The 14,783-nt window shown below is 40.1% G+C and overlaps 1 protein-coding gene across 2 annotated transcripts; it reads right to left on the bottom strand.

The window, feature by feature from the left end:
* Positions 1-521: 521 nt before the first annotated feature.
* On the bottom strand, positions 522-11,317 carry LOC306889045 (NXPE family member 3-like). 2 transcript variants are annotated; one of them, XM_079447708.1, is made up of 8 exons: positions 11,035-11,317; positions 10,881-10,945; positions 2,781-3,122; positions 2,184-2,599; positions 2,033-2,103; positions 1,723-1,926; positions 1,121-1,461; positions 522-988 (listed from the first exon to the last, which is right to left on the bottom strand). In XM_079447708.1, the coding sequence occupies exons 1-8, from the start codon at positions 11,069-11,071 to the stop codon at positions 791-793; spliced, it is 1,674 nt and encodes a 557-aa protein (XP_079303834.1). In that variant the 5' UTR covers positions 11,072-11,317; the 3' UTR covers positions 522-790. The 2 variants fall into 2 exon arrangements, with proteins under 2 accessions (XP_079303834.1, XP_079303835.1); XM_079447709.1 differs by having other exon boundaries at positions 529-988; positions 2,808-3,122; positions 11,035-11,163.
* Positions 11,318-14,783: the final 3,466 nt, after the last annotated feature.

The following is a 14,783-nucleotide window of genomic DNA, read 5'->3' as shown; positions in this document are numbered from 1 at the left end:
CTGTTTTTCCCCATCGTGGGTGTTTGTTTTGTATTTATAATTAAAGTCTGTTTACACTCATCCCCGCTGCCTGCACTTGGGTTCTTCCACTGTGATTCACAACAGTTTGTGAGCACTTCAATCCACATCCAACGTTCTTGGTTTGCTTCTTATTTGCTAAATTGAGGCAATTGTTTGATTAAATATGATTACAATTAAGATGCAATTTATACAAAACAAAATTCAGTTTAAAGAAAGTCCCAGGAGGAAGGAGAGACATGCTGTCGGAAAGTCCTTTGTCTCAGCAATTTTTTGAAACTACAAGTACAACTTTCCACCGTCCGCTATTTGGCCGGAGCCGGCCGAAGACGGGACAAGCAGGGGAGCCGAGAGCGGCCTCCGCCTGCCAGGGGTCTGAGTCTGTCTGCCCGAGGGGGAGGAGCAGGGGGCGGAAGAGCCGGAAGGGGCCACCGCCCGCCAGGTAGGCGGGACGAGAGCCGGGATGCGAGGCCAATGCGAGAGTGTTAACGAGCGGTTGTTGAACCACTTAAGGGTGAGTATTTATTGACAACATTTTATTGTGCAATGAACTATCCCTTTAATGTACGTCACCATAATACAGAGGAAGCATATTTCATTTTGGAAACCAATTCAATTGAGTCCACTATAGTGAGTAAAAACTTAATGTGTAATAGCAAAATTACTGAGACGGAATTGGAATATAAATTAAAATGAATCAGGACCCCAACATGAAACAGATTGGAAGCTATTTAGAGTTTAACTCCTAAATAATTTTTTCAACATACATGTATCAGGGATGGCAGATATGTGAGAGCAGCATGTTCATTTCATTAGCAATAATAACAGGACCTGGATGAATGTTTTCTTTTAGATAGTGACATGAAGTCATCTGCCAGACATCCATGTACATCACTCCACCAATATCACTGAACATCTCCCTCAATACTGTGTTTAACTGCAGCATAAACCAGTCGCTTTGAAAAATGTTCTGGAACAACAAGAATCAGTGAAGAATATTTACTTCTATGTCCTGATGTGTTTTCTGCAAAGCTACTTTGCAACAACTCGCATAGTAAGAAATGCTATAGAAATACAATAGAATACAGTGGATCAAGTTTACCTTTAAACCTGCAGTGTTTCCAGACTTGATGATGACAGTAGTGTCTGGTGCTCGGCTTAATAGTCTGATAACAGCCTGTCGCATTTTGGCCACTTCATGGACATAAAATGTTAGTGGATGAAAAACCAGGTGGGCAAAATACGTGAAGACGACGACTGCGTGAGAACCACCAGCTATTTCATCAATGTCATTGCTGATATGATGCAGATCGGTTTTCAGCATTTTAGTAAATCGTATGGGAACACTGTGTGGGCTCCAATGAATGATGATATTATTTTTTAATTCTACAGCCATCAGAGGTCCACCAGTGCGAGGAGTGTGCAGATTCAATCTTTTTATCCCTGAATAAAATCAAACAAAAATTAAACAGCACGTAAATGCATGAATATAACTGCATTGCATGGAAAAAATTAAGTGAAATAAGGCATCTGTAAAAAATCCATCTTTCTAACCCATTTTTTGTCTTTGTTTAGTTGTCTGTTGAGTATTGTCCCTCATGTTGATATGGGTGTTTGCATTAATTCTACCATGTTTTCAAATAAATGACAATGATTTCAAATAATGGTGTTTATCAAATCATAATTGCCATAAAAATGACTTGCCTGGTACGTTTCTTTCAAAATACTCAAACCACTGTCTTGTGGTAGAATCTCCAAACAGGTAAACAATCTTGTTTTTAAGACAATTTACCATTTGTGAAGCATTGAACAACTGATTGTTACAGATTAAAGACTTCCAGACATCTTTAAAATAGAATCCTGCAGGAACTGGTGTGATCAAACCTGATCTGCATCTCTCCGTTTTAACTAATGCAAAGAAACAACATATTAATCCTACGTGTAGAGGAAGTTTACAAATTATTTATAGCTTTACTTATTTACATGATGTGTTTGCTATCACATATGGACATACCAATGCCTGCACTGTTAGAAAAGACATTTATGGTTGTTTTGTCTCCTGGTATATTAATATTTGTTAATTTCCTATGGAGAATGAAGGAATGCAATCAATTAAAAATTAAAAATCTAGAAAGAAATGTGTTATGATTCCATTTTTAACTTACTTTGCAAAAACCTTATTTTCAAATGCATTTAATGGGCTTTTCAAAGCTCCTCTTTCATGATACACCCAGTTGTCACAGGAAAGTTGTTTTGGTCTGTCACACTGCCACACCGTCTCTGTTTTCACATCCTTATACTCGCAGCAGCAGTTTCCTTTACTCCAACTTCCACGAGAGCCCCATTTAAGATTACATTCCACTTTTTCAGTTATCCTGGTTCCTTTGGGTCCTGGTCCTACAAAGTATCCATAATAGTGGCTGCGTGGGAATGAAGACTCCCAGTATTTTTTAAGAATCCACACAACTTCACTGGAGTGTACTAGACGCACAAACACCTGTGCTTGACCTTCCCATGGTAACAGAAGATCTACAGTGTACGTCCCATTACGATGATCTATAACTTTCCCATAAACGCTTGCCTTCAATACAAAGATAGAGTTAAAAATGTAATGCATATGCATCTACTCTGTAAGCAAGAGCTAGAAGCAAACATACTAAAATGAAAGTTCACTTAGTTTGTCAATACATTAACAACATAACCTTCAAAAGATATACGCTAGTCTGACAGTAATGTATTAAAACTCAAGTCTACTTGTATACCTTTAATTTGGAATTTAAAAGCTTTACTTGGAAAAAATCCCCTCCATATGTTTTCAGGTTCTTGATGTGATCTCTGGCTGTGATGATAACACGGATCTTATCTCCCACTTTGTAAGTGTCATTGACTCTCACAATAGAGAATGTTGTGTAGACTGGACTTGTGCTGAGATTCAGTTGAGTGATGTCATGATCTGGACCAGACCATTCAAGAGCCTTCTGTAGTCTATCCCACTCCTCCTGACTGATTCCCATGTCAGACGCTGATATTCTGGATGATGCATTTAGGTGAGCAGCTTTAGGACTGGGGGGATTAAATCTCACCACTGGCCATTTCCATGAGATCTATACGAGAAAGCAGGATAGAATAATCTAAATAACTCCAATCTGTCAACAATGTTGACAATGTTAGACCTTAACAGGCATTTTTACAGTAATATACAGAGTTCCATTATTCCATTTATACAGATTTTCTTTGTTTAATTATGGAGCAGATTAACATAAAGAGTTAAAAAAAGTATTTTTTAAGATTCATAGTTTAATTTGAAATACTGAGAAAAAACTTAAAGAAATAAGCCTATATGAATCTCCATTATATAAATTATGCCATTGGCAACTACCATTATAGTGCATTACATTTAGTCATTTAGCCGATGCTATTATCCAAAGCGACTTACAGATGAGGTAAACAAAGGAAGCAATTGGAACAGCATAAGCACAACAAAAAGCATAAGTGCAATTTTTTTTGGAAAGAGTAGAAAAGAGATCAAAGTCAGAACTGATCGGTCAGGTGTTGACGGAAGAGATTTGTTTTCAGACGATTCTTAAGGATGGCTACAGAATCTGCTGATCTTATAACAGTAGGCCGATCATTCCACATTAGTGGAACAGATTCAGAGAAGGTACGCGAGAGTGATTTTTTACCTTTTTGGGATGGCACCACAAGACGTTGTTCGTCGTTTGCAAAGCGTAGGGATCTGGTATCACAAACGTCTGCATAAGCAAGCGGAGTTAAGGGGGTGCCGAACCAGTGGTGGTCTTGTAGGCCAGAAGCAGAGTCTTGAATTTGATGCAAGCTGGAAATCCAGATCTCTTCGGTCCTTGAGCTCTTCGGTCCTTGAGCTCTTCGGTCCTTGAGCTCTTCGGTCCTTGAGCTCTTCGGTCCTTGAGCTCTTCGGTCCTTGAGCTCTTCGGTCCTTGTGCTCTTCGGTCCTTGTGCTCTTCGGTCCTTGTGCTCTTCGGTCCTTGTGCTCTTCGGTCCTTGTGCTCTTCGGTCTTTACTCTCTTCGGTCCTTGTGCTCTTCGGTCTTTACTCTCTTCGGTCTATGCGCTCTTCGGTCTATGCGTTCTTTGGTGCTCCAGTTAAATTGGCCATTTTTGGGCCTAATAATGCTCTTTGTATGGTTGCCAATCAATGCGAACCTTAGCCTCATTAGGTATTTCGGCCCTTTATCACAAGACACCCTCAGCCAATGGAGGCCCACCGCAGGTTGATTAGACCTGGGTGTGTGTTGCCTTGTTGCACGGTCACCTGGCAGCCCATGCTGTGTCCATCCATCTGAACCAATCAAACAAGCAGCCTTCTGGTCACAAGTCCGACTCTCTTGCCATTAAGCCACGACTGTCTACATTGAAATGCATGGTCAGTGTCTCTGGTCCCGTATGACACAACATTACAACACAGCATCAAAATCAATGCAACCATACGAGACAAATCATTGGCTAAGGCTGTTATAGCCTCTCCTGAATCTTTGCTATTTCCATTCCTAGGTCTGTTGCCATGTGATCCATCCATGACTCATCTTGCACCCCCACTCTTGCAGACTCCAGGGGTATTATTTTTTATAATATTGTAAAAAAACTATTTCACAAAGCAACCATAAATCATCTGAAGAGTGATTTTACAACTGATGAAAGTTTATTAAGACTTCATGCACCAATGAACTCATGAACACTATAGTACTTTTTAGGGTAAAAGGCATAACAAAACATAAAAAAACATGTGATAAATTTCATAAGGTTTTGATATAATACAAAAACATGTAATCGATTATAGGGTACATTTAATAGATTAGTAATACAAAACATGAAATCCATTTTAGGTTAAAACATAGAAACGGATAATGTCACACATTGAAACAGAGTCAGCCTAAGCATCGTGCCTTATGTTAACACTTAGTTAGAGTTAGGAACCTGGAATCCTGCCTCCGAGTGTCATGATTCTGCCTGCTCTTGTCTTAATTTTCTGGTCTAGGGGCAGAATCATGACAGACCCACGTGTTTTATGTGGAGAGGAACATATTATGGTCAATCAGGACATAATATGCGTTCTCTCATGTCTCGTCATTTGGCCCTGCCCCTCTCGTTTCTAGTATAGCTCTCCTCCTGTGTCGCATTACCCACACCTGCCCATCGTTATCCCCTTTGTTAGTCTCCCTATATAATACCCTCTTGTCTATTGTCTTGTGCTCGTTGGTTGTACATGATCCCTTGCTTGTACGTATTCATGTATCCTGCCCTGTTGGAGTGTTCATGTTTCCTAATAATTCTATTGAGTGTTTGCTAGTCTTGTTTAGTTTTCAGTTGGTTTCTTGTTTAATAGTGTTTTCCCCATCGAGGGTGTTTGTTTTGTTCCTGTTTGATTATTAAAGTCTATTTGTTAACCCCTTCATCCCTGCTGCCTGCACTTGGGTTCTTCCACTACCACGTGCGTGACAGAACCAACGAGCCACTACAGAACCCAGCGGCAGCATGGACACTGACCGGTCCAGCTTGGCCCGTCGCCTCTGCAGTCTTCGCCAGGGGAGTGAGACTGTGGATGAGTATGTGGGGAGGTTCCTGGACATCGCAGAACAAGGTGCGTTTGGGGAGAGGGAGCTGGCGGTGCTTTTTAACGCCGGTCTCAGAGAGCCACTCTCTCGCTCCGAGATGAGGGCGATGAGGCCGTTGGATTTCGACGAAGTGTGGTTAACTGCGGCAGAGCGTTCGGAGTCCGCGACCTCATCGAACCCATTTTACTCATCTCCGCTGGTAGCGATACCCGAGAGTGGTCCTCTGCAGATGGGTGTTGTGGGCATTGCCACGCACCACTCTCCAGCCTCTGCAGCCTCTCCACAACCGCCCAGTCTCACTGGCAAGCGGGGGAGACGGGAATCCTGGGGGTCCTCGTCCGAGGCCTCCAATCCCGAGCTGTCCATCCCATTCTCGTCGTTTCTGCAGCCGACCACCAGGCGGGTGGCTCGGCTGAGGAAGAAGAGGCAATGGAGGGCGGCTCGGTGCCCGGTGGTCCCAAGTCCGGTGGTCCCAAGTCCGGTGGTCCCAAGTCCGGTGGTCCCAAGTCCGGTGGTCCCAAGTCCGGTGGTCCCAAGTCCGGTGGTCCCAAGTCCGGTGGTCCCAAGTCCGGTGGTCCCAAGTCCGGTGGTCCCAAGTCCGGTGGTCCCAAGTCCGGTGGTCCCAAGTCCGGTGGTCCCAAGTCCGGTGGTCCCAAGTCCGGTGGTCCCAAGTCCGGTGGTCCCAAGTCCGGTGGTCCCAAGTCCGGTGGTCCCTCCTGCACCCAGTCCAGAGTCAAGTCCTGCCCTGCCGGCCTTCCAGCCGGCCTCAAGTCCTGTTCTTCAGCCGGCCCCTCCCAGAACCTCTGGGCCTCCGCGCTCTCGAGCGCCGCCCCCCAGGGTGTACCCTGGTACTCCGCGCTTCCGAGCGCCAGGGACAAAGACTGTTCCCCCTTTTGCCAATCCCTTCGGATTTACCCCCCTGGACTCTTGTGTTCCCCCCATGAACTCTTGTGTTCCCCCACCCCCCCTCCCCTGTTTGTTATTTTTATTATGTCACCCCAACCCATTGATTATTCTTGCCTGTCTGCCCTTGTTATTTTTTACCATGTTTTGTTGGATGTTGTCCGTTTCCCAGTCAGTCTTGTCTCGTTAGTCTGCTCCTTTGGTGAACGCCAGGGGGCGTTCATTAAGGGGGGGTCCTGTCATGATTCTGCCTGCTTTTGTTCCTGTTTGATTATTAAAGTCAATAACCCCTTCATCCCTGCTGCCTGCGCTTGGGTTCTTCCACTACCACGTGCGTGACACCGAGATTCCTTTCTGCAATGGAAGGTCGATTTGCTTTGACAACACTCTAGCAATGTAAATTCTATCTAACTGTTTTGCTAATTGCACGTGGATGAAATTACACATTCAGCACATTTTCTACTTGTTTTTAAAATCTCAAATACTTATTTTATTAATTCTGTAACACAATAAAACATTAAATAAATGTAAGGGTTATAATGGGAGTTATATTTTATTCCTATTCGAAAAAATTCCCAAAACACACTACTAAAAGCATTGTAGAATTTATGTAACTTTCTTTATTGTTTTCTTTCAGAAGGGTAACTAACAAGCTAAAACAGTATGACGTGGCCAGTTCGTCTTCATTTGGTCACCGTGACGTCTAATATGTGCACGCAGGTGCCTACTCTGTACTGCAAGTCATTTTATTGTTAACGGTCATTTCTTTTTTTCCTTACTGCCTGATATTACTTTAGCGGTTTATTAATATTATTTATTCAGTTTATACCTTACATATGTGAGAGTGGCAACGAATATGGTCCGGTCCAGGTACGTCTTCACAACATAACGGTGTAAACTGGGATTACTCATACGGTGCTGCACACTATTGACAATATTGAGCTGAAGCTTGACTTTAATTAAATTGCAATCGCAATGTCTGTCAAAAAAAATAGGAATTCGATATTTTCCCCAAATAACACAAGGCCTAATGTGTATACAGGATTTAAGGTTCAAAAACGCTGTATTTTCCACAATTACATTAACATTGTCATTTTGCAGACGCTTTTATCCAAAGCGAATTACAAAGAGTTCAAGGAGCAATAAGTGATATGTCATAAAAAAGCAATAATATGATATGTGTAGATACAAAGTTACTAGTTTTAACAAAAGCCAGACCACTACCTGTTGACAGACAAATGAGAGAAAAAAACTAACTTCTCTCAAGTATTCACAGAAGAGATGGGTTTTAAGTATTTTTTTGAAGGTTGTGAGAGATGTGGTTGACCGGACTGAGTTAAAAAGAATGTTCCGTTGCGAAGGAGAATGAGCAGGAAAGCGATTTACTGCCCTTATGAGAAGCCGAGACCCTGCTCGTTTGCTGAATGCAGGGTTCTTGATGGGTTGTAGGAGTGTAGGAGGGTGTGAAAGTAAGCCGGTGCAGATCCAGTGAAAGTCCTGTAGGCAATTGTCAGTGACTTTAATATTTTACTGGCACAGGTAGCCAGTGGACAGAGATGAATAAGGATGTCACATGAGTCCTTTTGGACTGTTGGAAGATGAGGTGTGCTGCTGCGTTTTGAACCAGCTGGAGTGGTTTGATAGACTTTGCAGGAAGGCAAGCAAGGAGAGCATTGCAGTAGTCCAACCTTGAGATTACCAGGGCCTGGACAACATTTACATTTATTCATTTGGCAGACGCGTTTATACAAAGCGATTTACAAATAGTTTTTTTGTGCCGCATTTTTTTTATTTAAACTCGCCTTTTGTATTAAAGTTTGAATAAATGGTTTGTGTCAAAACTCTAAAACGAGCTTTACCTGTGCCGACATGTGTAACCGGTTCTACCTGAATCTACACAGAGGTATGTTCAAAGTACAAACCATAGACGATGAGTCTGGCATAGGAAGCAGGTGCTCTATCCCTAAGGTGTAGGATTTTTATTGTGATTTTTATTGTGGTTTAAACGTGATTTTACATTTAATATGCTTTATGATTTCATTATTGATTACTAACTGTGCATAATATGTTGAAAATATAACCAGTGTAACCAAGAACTAGGGGCTGATTTTGAGGGTATTTTCCACAGGAAACGGTATGTGTGTGTGTAAAGATTAGATTACACACGGAGCCCAATGGAATGTGGTGGATTGTGGGGGCCTCTATATAATGTGTTGCAGATGATTCGAGAGCAAAGCAGTGTGACCTGGTTGGCTGAGACAGGACAAAGAAGAGAAAGCTGATTGGATGAGTCCTAACCCCCAACGGGAGAAGAGACCCGTCGTGAAATATTATAAAAGCTGTGAAACTGTTTTTCTGGGTGTCGGTCCTTTGTCTGAGATTTTGTATCTGAGGTACCCACGCAGCAGCTGTATTGTTTGAGACTTTTGATCAATTAATTTCAACATTTTCTTAACTGGCCTCTCTCCAATTTTGAACACGCAGAACATTGTTTTAATGTTCATCAAAGGCCAGCGGAGGAATGCGGTCAAGTGAGGTCTCATAGATCCATAGTTACTTTATATTGTATTTGTCTACACGTCTCAAGTTTACATTGCCACAAACCTCATGTTTGGGCAGTCATATCAAGAAGTCAATAGTAGGGATGCACCGATACCAGTATCGTATCGGGCCCGATACCAAGCTCATGTACTCGTACTCGTAAAAATTCCCAGATACCAAAGACCGATAACTCACGTGACGTAATTGACAGAACGTTCAAGTGCACACAGAGAAACCTGCTGTAGCAGACACAATGTCATAGAGTGTTCACACCTACATCGCACTATTCGTGTGTAGTTGGACGCGTGAACATTTTGAGTTGACTCGCTTCAGGGTGCTTCGGGGTGCAGGCACAGGACACCAGAGGGGATCAAACTCCCGGAGTGACTCTGGTGCAAACAGGACAGGTAACTGTGCCCTGGAAGGCCAGAGATTTTGTCCCTCTTGGCCTTCCATATTCCGCTGTGGTGCGACTACACGTCAGTAATAAATACATTCATGCTGTGTTTTTATCCATCCCTTGTCTAATCAAATTAAAATATATTATACCACACAATTTGGAGGATGAAATGAATGCATTAGATTATTCTTTTAGCCTAAAAATTATAGCATTGTAGCATAGTTTTCTATTTAAACCGCACAGTATCATTTCTAATAAAACCACACTGTGTGTAGACCAACTTCAACATTAGACATTATAGATATTGAAATAAAATAACCAATGACTTAAACACAATATATTAAAAGCTGATTTTTATTGACAGAATAATAAACATTTAATTATCTTCAGGCTAACAATATTCTTTACAATATTATGTTTGCAAAGAAATAACCAAAACATAATCATCAGATGATGTTATTTTCTGGTTATTTAAAAAAACTGACTGCAACGTTCAGGAAACATACATTTCTGGTTGCAAAAAATATAACCTGAAAAGAATGTTATTTTTTTACCCAAAAAAAGAACCAAAAGGGAACCAAAAACTAATGCTAGGAAAACGTTCTGTAATTGCTGGGATGCTGGACAGGGAAAATAGATGAACTAAGCTACTCGACTACGCCATCAGGGATACAACGGGAAATCAACAGTAAGGCACACATATTTATTTTCAAGGGTGGAGTACGCATGAACGTAAATAGAAATTATATAGAAAATATAAAATCTTTATAATAAACCAGTTCTATTAAGTTAACTTCACACGGTCACTTTCACAAACTTAAACAAAAAGAAAATTCAAATAAACACTCATATTAATCATGAGAGCAAAAGCCTGCAGGTTTCACAAATGTTCCTACCCCTTCTCAACAGGGCAAAATATCAAGCACAGCAGTTTGTGGACAAATTTATCCGTAGCCCACATCTCCCTTCTTACAAACAAGAGTTAACCAAATTCAAATTCACAAGGTAAATAAAAGTGAATAAAAATGTGTTGGTACAAGTTGTTGGTAACACCTCTGTAGTCAACACGATTAGGAGGAATCTACTGCATTTGGATATACAGTCAAACCACTAGACGAATGCAGCACGAGAGTGCATAATCACAATCGCCAATCTCTGTCAAGCCAACATAATTAACCAACCTTAGAAATGCAGCATTAGCATTAATGAAAAATGAAATGTCTCTAAATTTAAAAGAAGAACAAACCACAGGTAAAACATCTTTTTTTGGGAGCACATGTCGACAATTATCAAGATTATCAAAATTGTACAAAACAGCGTTAGTTTGCCAAGTAGGCTATTGTTGGCATCAATATTGATTTTGCCTATTAACCTGCCCTTCCAGTAAATTCCCTTACGAACGGCTAAAATACTTTTTTATGTACTTACCAGATATGTTGACGTACAAATAAAGCATGCCAGAAGAAACACATGAAGACGTCCTAACTTGTAAACTGATGATACACAGAAATATACTTGTTAATCTCTGTAAATTATTTCAACCTGCTATAAAACACACATATAAAACCCCCAGCTACTTTACCTGATGGATCCGATTTATTTGTCGATGGTATGACCATGATTAATGTTTTTGCTTCTAAAACAATTGTAAAAAATAATTCTCAGGAGTCATTTCCCACAACGATACAGAGGACAAGCAGGTTTAGAGACTGAATGGCCTTTTTCCTCTTCACTCAACATAACCAGGTATCAGGGGTGGAGTTTGCCTTATATTTAACTCTTTTAAAGACACTCTTACTAAGGTGACACTTTTAAATATAATGTACTGAAGAGACTGAGAAGCGTTTCCTTAGTCTTTTTCTTATGAAGGGGCCACAGTCCGATATTTATTATAAATCGGAATAACGACATTATGACTTTCATCACAGCCAATGAAAGACAAGTTGGCAAGATAATGAAGGTGACTGACAGATCATGTCAACCGCCACAGCTTCTACACGGGTATTGCGGTGTAAGGCAGGTCAGAACGTGAAGAGCTGCTTTTTCGTTAGGCTTTTTGAAAAGTTCTGTCACGGTTTCCCTCATGGACTTCACTAGCCATGCTCCTCCACGCTGCTGCACCTGTTTCGTGTCTGTAATCCCCACTGCTGCCCGTCATCAGGCTCATCACCCATATAAATATATATATATATTTACTCAATCTGTTTCCTTGTTGAGTGTCTGGTATTGTTTATGCTGTTGGCTCTATCTGCACTACTTCATTTAATACTATTAATTTTAAAATACTATTTTGCAAGTTAAAAATATATGTTCTGAATGTGTTGGTTTAAAGAAAGCTTTTAAATGCCAAAATCTATTTTCATGAGTTTTGCCGACTTTGTAATGCTAATAATGACATCTATTTAACCCATGTGTGGTGTTTGTATTGTTACTTAGCAAGTGTTTGTAGGTCTTGTGGACAAACCTGTTCTTCTTCATAACATGACCCTGCAAATAGGCTTGGTTATCGTTTTCATTTTAAGAATTCCGATTCTGTTCACTTATCAATTACGATTCTTATCGATATAGTTTCAATTCCACAGTTTAAGTCAAACATTTAGATATCAAACAGTATTTTTTTGCTTATTTACTAGTTTGTATAAAAATATAAATGTTTTTACGATTTATTTATTTTGTATATACAGTATATTTTAGGGAGGCACGGATACCATTTGGTACAAGTTTACCCAAAAAAAGAACCAAAAGGGAACCAAAAACTAATGCTAGGAAAACTTTCTGTAATTGCTGGGATGCTGGACAGGGAAAATCGATGAACTAAGCTACTCGACTACGCCATCAGGGATACAACGGGAAATCAACAGTAAGGCACACATATTTATTTTCAAGGGTGGAGTACGCATGAACGTAAATAGAAATTATATAGAAAAATATAAAATCTTTATAATAAACCAGTTCTATTAAGTTAACTTCACACGGTCACTTTAACAAACTTAAACAAAAAGAAAATTCAAATAAACACTCATATTAATCATGAGAGCAAAAGCCTGCAGGTTTCACAAATGTTCCTACCCCTTCTCAACAGGGCAAAATATCAAGCACAGCAGTTTGTGGACAAATTTATCCGTAGCCCACATCTCCCTTCTTACAAACAAGAGTTAACCAAATTCAAATTCACAAGGTAAATAAAAGTGAATAAAAATGTGTTGATACAAGTTGTTGGTAACACCTCTGTAGTCAACACGATTAGGAGGAATCTACTGCATTTGGATATACAGTCAAACCACTAGACGAATGCAGCACGAGAGTGCATAATCACAATCGCCAATCTCTGTCAAGCCAACATAATTAACCAACCTTAGAAATGCAGCATTAGCATTAATGAAAAATGAAATGTCTCTAAATTTAAAAGAAGAACAAACCACAGGTAAAACATCTTTTTTTGGGAGCACATGTCGACAATTATCAAGATTATCAAAATTGTACAAAACAGCGTTATTTTGCCAAGTAGGCTATTGTTGGCATCAATATTGATTTTGCCTATTAACCTGCCCTTCCAGTAAATTCCCTTACGAACGGCTAAAATACTTTTTTATGTACTTACCAGATATGTTGACGTACAAATAAAGCATGCCAGAAGAAACACATGAAGACGTCCTAACTTGTAAACTGATGATACACAGAAATATACTTGTTAATCTCTGTAAATTATTTCAACCTGCTATAAAACACACATATAAAACCCCCAGCTACTTTACCTGATGGATCCGATTTATTTGTCGATGGTATGACCATGATTAATGTTTTTGCTTCTAAAACAATTGTAAAAAATAATTCTCAGGAGTCATTTCCCACAACGATACAGAGGACAAGCAGGTTTAGAGACTGAATGGCCTTTATCCTCTTCACTCAACATAACCAGGTATCAGGGGTGGAGTTTGCCTTATATTTAACTCTTTTAAAGACACTCTTACTAAGGTGACACTTTTAAATATAATGTACTGAAGAGACTGAGAAGCATTTCCCCAGTCTTTTTGTTATGAAGGGGCCACAGTCCGATATTTATTATAAATCGGAATAACGACATTATGACTTTCATCACAGCCAATGAAAGACAAGTTGGCAAGATAATGAAGGTGACTGACAGATCATGTCAACCGCCACAGCTTCTACACGGGTATTGTTCTGTAAGGCAGGTCAGAACGTGAAGAGCTGCTTTTTTGTTAGGCTTCTTGAAAAGTTCTGTCACGGTTTCCCTCATGGACTTCACTAGCCATGCTCCTCCACGCTGCTGCACCTGTTTCGTTTCAGTAATCCCCACTGCTGCCCGTCATCAGGCTCATCACCCATATAAATATATATATATGTATATATATATATATATATATATATATATATATACTCAATCTGTTTCCTTGTTGAGTGTCTGGTATTGTTTATGCTGTTGTCGTGTGCTTCTCCACACGCTACACGTGACAAGCTGTGACAGACAGTGGTGCAAATTTACCTAAAGCCAAGGTTATGCAAACTCTCCTGAGGTCATCCGATCTACTGTACCTCGACATGACATCTAAGCCATACATTTAGTAAATAATTGTAATTTGTATTTTTTAAATTGTAATTGATTTAATACAGTTAAATTAATACAAACAGCTCCTTTAACTTTCAGAATCACTTTATATGATTTTTCCTCTGTTTGTGTGTGAGTCTGGATATTCTTTAAATTCTTGCTATAATAAAAGCATCAGCAAGTTTTATTATTAGAATTAGCTTCCCGTGGGCACAATGTGGAGCCGATAATGGAGTTCCCACAGCTTTGCAGCTCCTGCAACATTCTGTCATATTTAGACACGAAATCGTATCTGCTGTATCCACAACTCTCTCTCACCTGGTCCAGCGTTACAGAAAACCCAGTTGTCTGAGGACAGTGTCATGTTCCCCTGGATCACCAAAGGTCAGCTGACAATAAAGGGACTGATAAGAACTGAGAGATGAATAAATGTCATGTACCGTCTGCCTGAGAACACCTTTAGCAACAGCACTCTGAATATATTGCTCTCACGTTTCACTTGATTCTACAGTACATGAGGATGAGGATTAAAAAAATCTACATTTCAAAATGAATTTAAAGGCTGGCTGGTCTTGAGAGTATTTGGAAATGTATGTATCCTTTAGCTAGAATTCAAAGTGAGATGTAATGACTTTTAGGGAATCCATTATTTCTCTGGTTTGGGAATTCTGAAATGATTTTTTAATCCAGTGTTATGAGCAAAGCAGAGGAAACTTGCACATCTTAAGCACTGTGTGGGAAATCAGCAGCTCAATGAGATGCAG

Source organism: Barbatula barbatula (assembly GCF_947034865.1).
Source record: "Barbatula barbatula genome assembly, chromosome: 23".
Taxonomy (NCBI): Eukaryota; Metazoa; Chordata; class Actinopteri; order Cypriniformes; family Nemacheilidae; genus Barbatula; species Barbatula barbatula.
This window is presented reverse-complemented; position numbering and strand designations above follow the sequence as displayed.

Bases quoted from the DNA above. Each gene is read 5' to 3' on its own strand.
- LOC306889045 (XM_079447708.1), bottom strand. From the start codon at position 11,071: ATGGTCATACCATCGACAAATAAATCGGATCCATCAG. The intron at 2,600-2,780 runs GTATACAAGTAG...TTTGTATTGAAG, and splicing joins TTTTAAATTCCAAATTAAAG to GCAAGCGTTTATGGGAAAGT. The intron at 989-1,120 runs GTAAACTTGATC...TTGTTGTTCCAG, and splicing joins GAAACACTGCAGGTTTAAAG to AACATTTTTCAAAGCGACTG.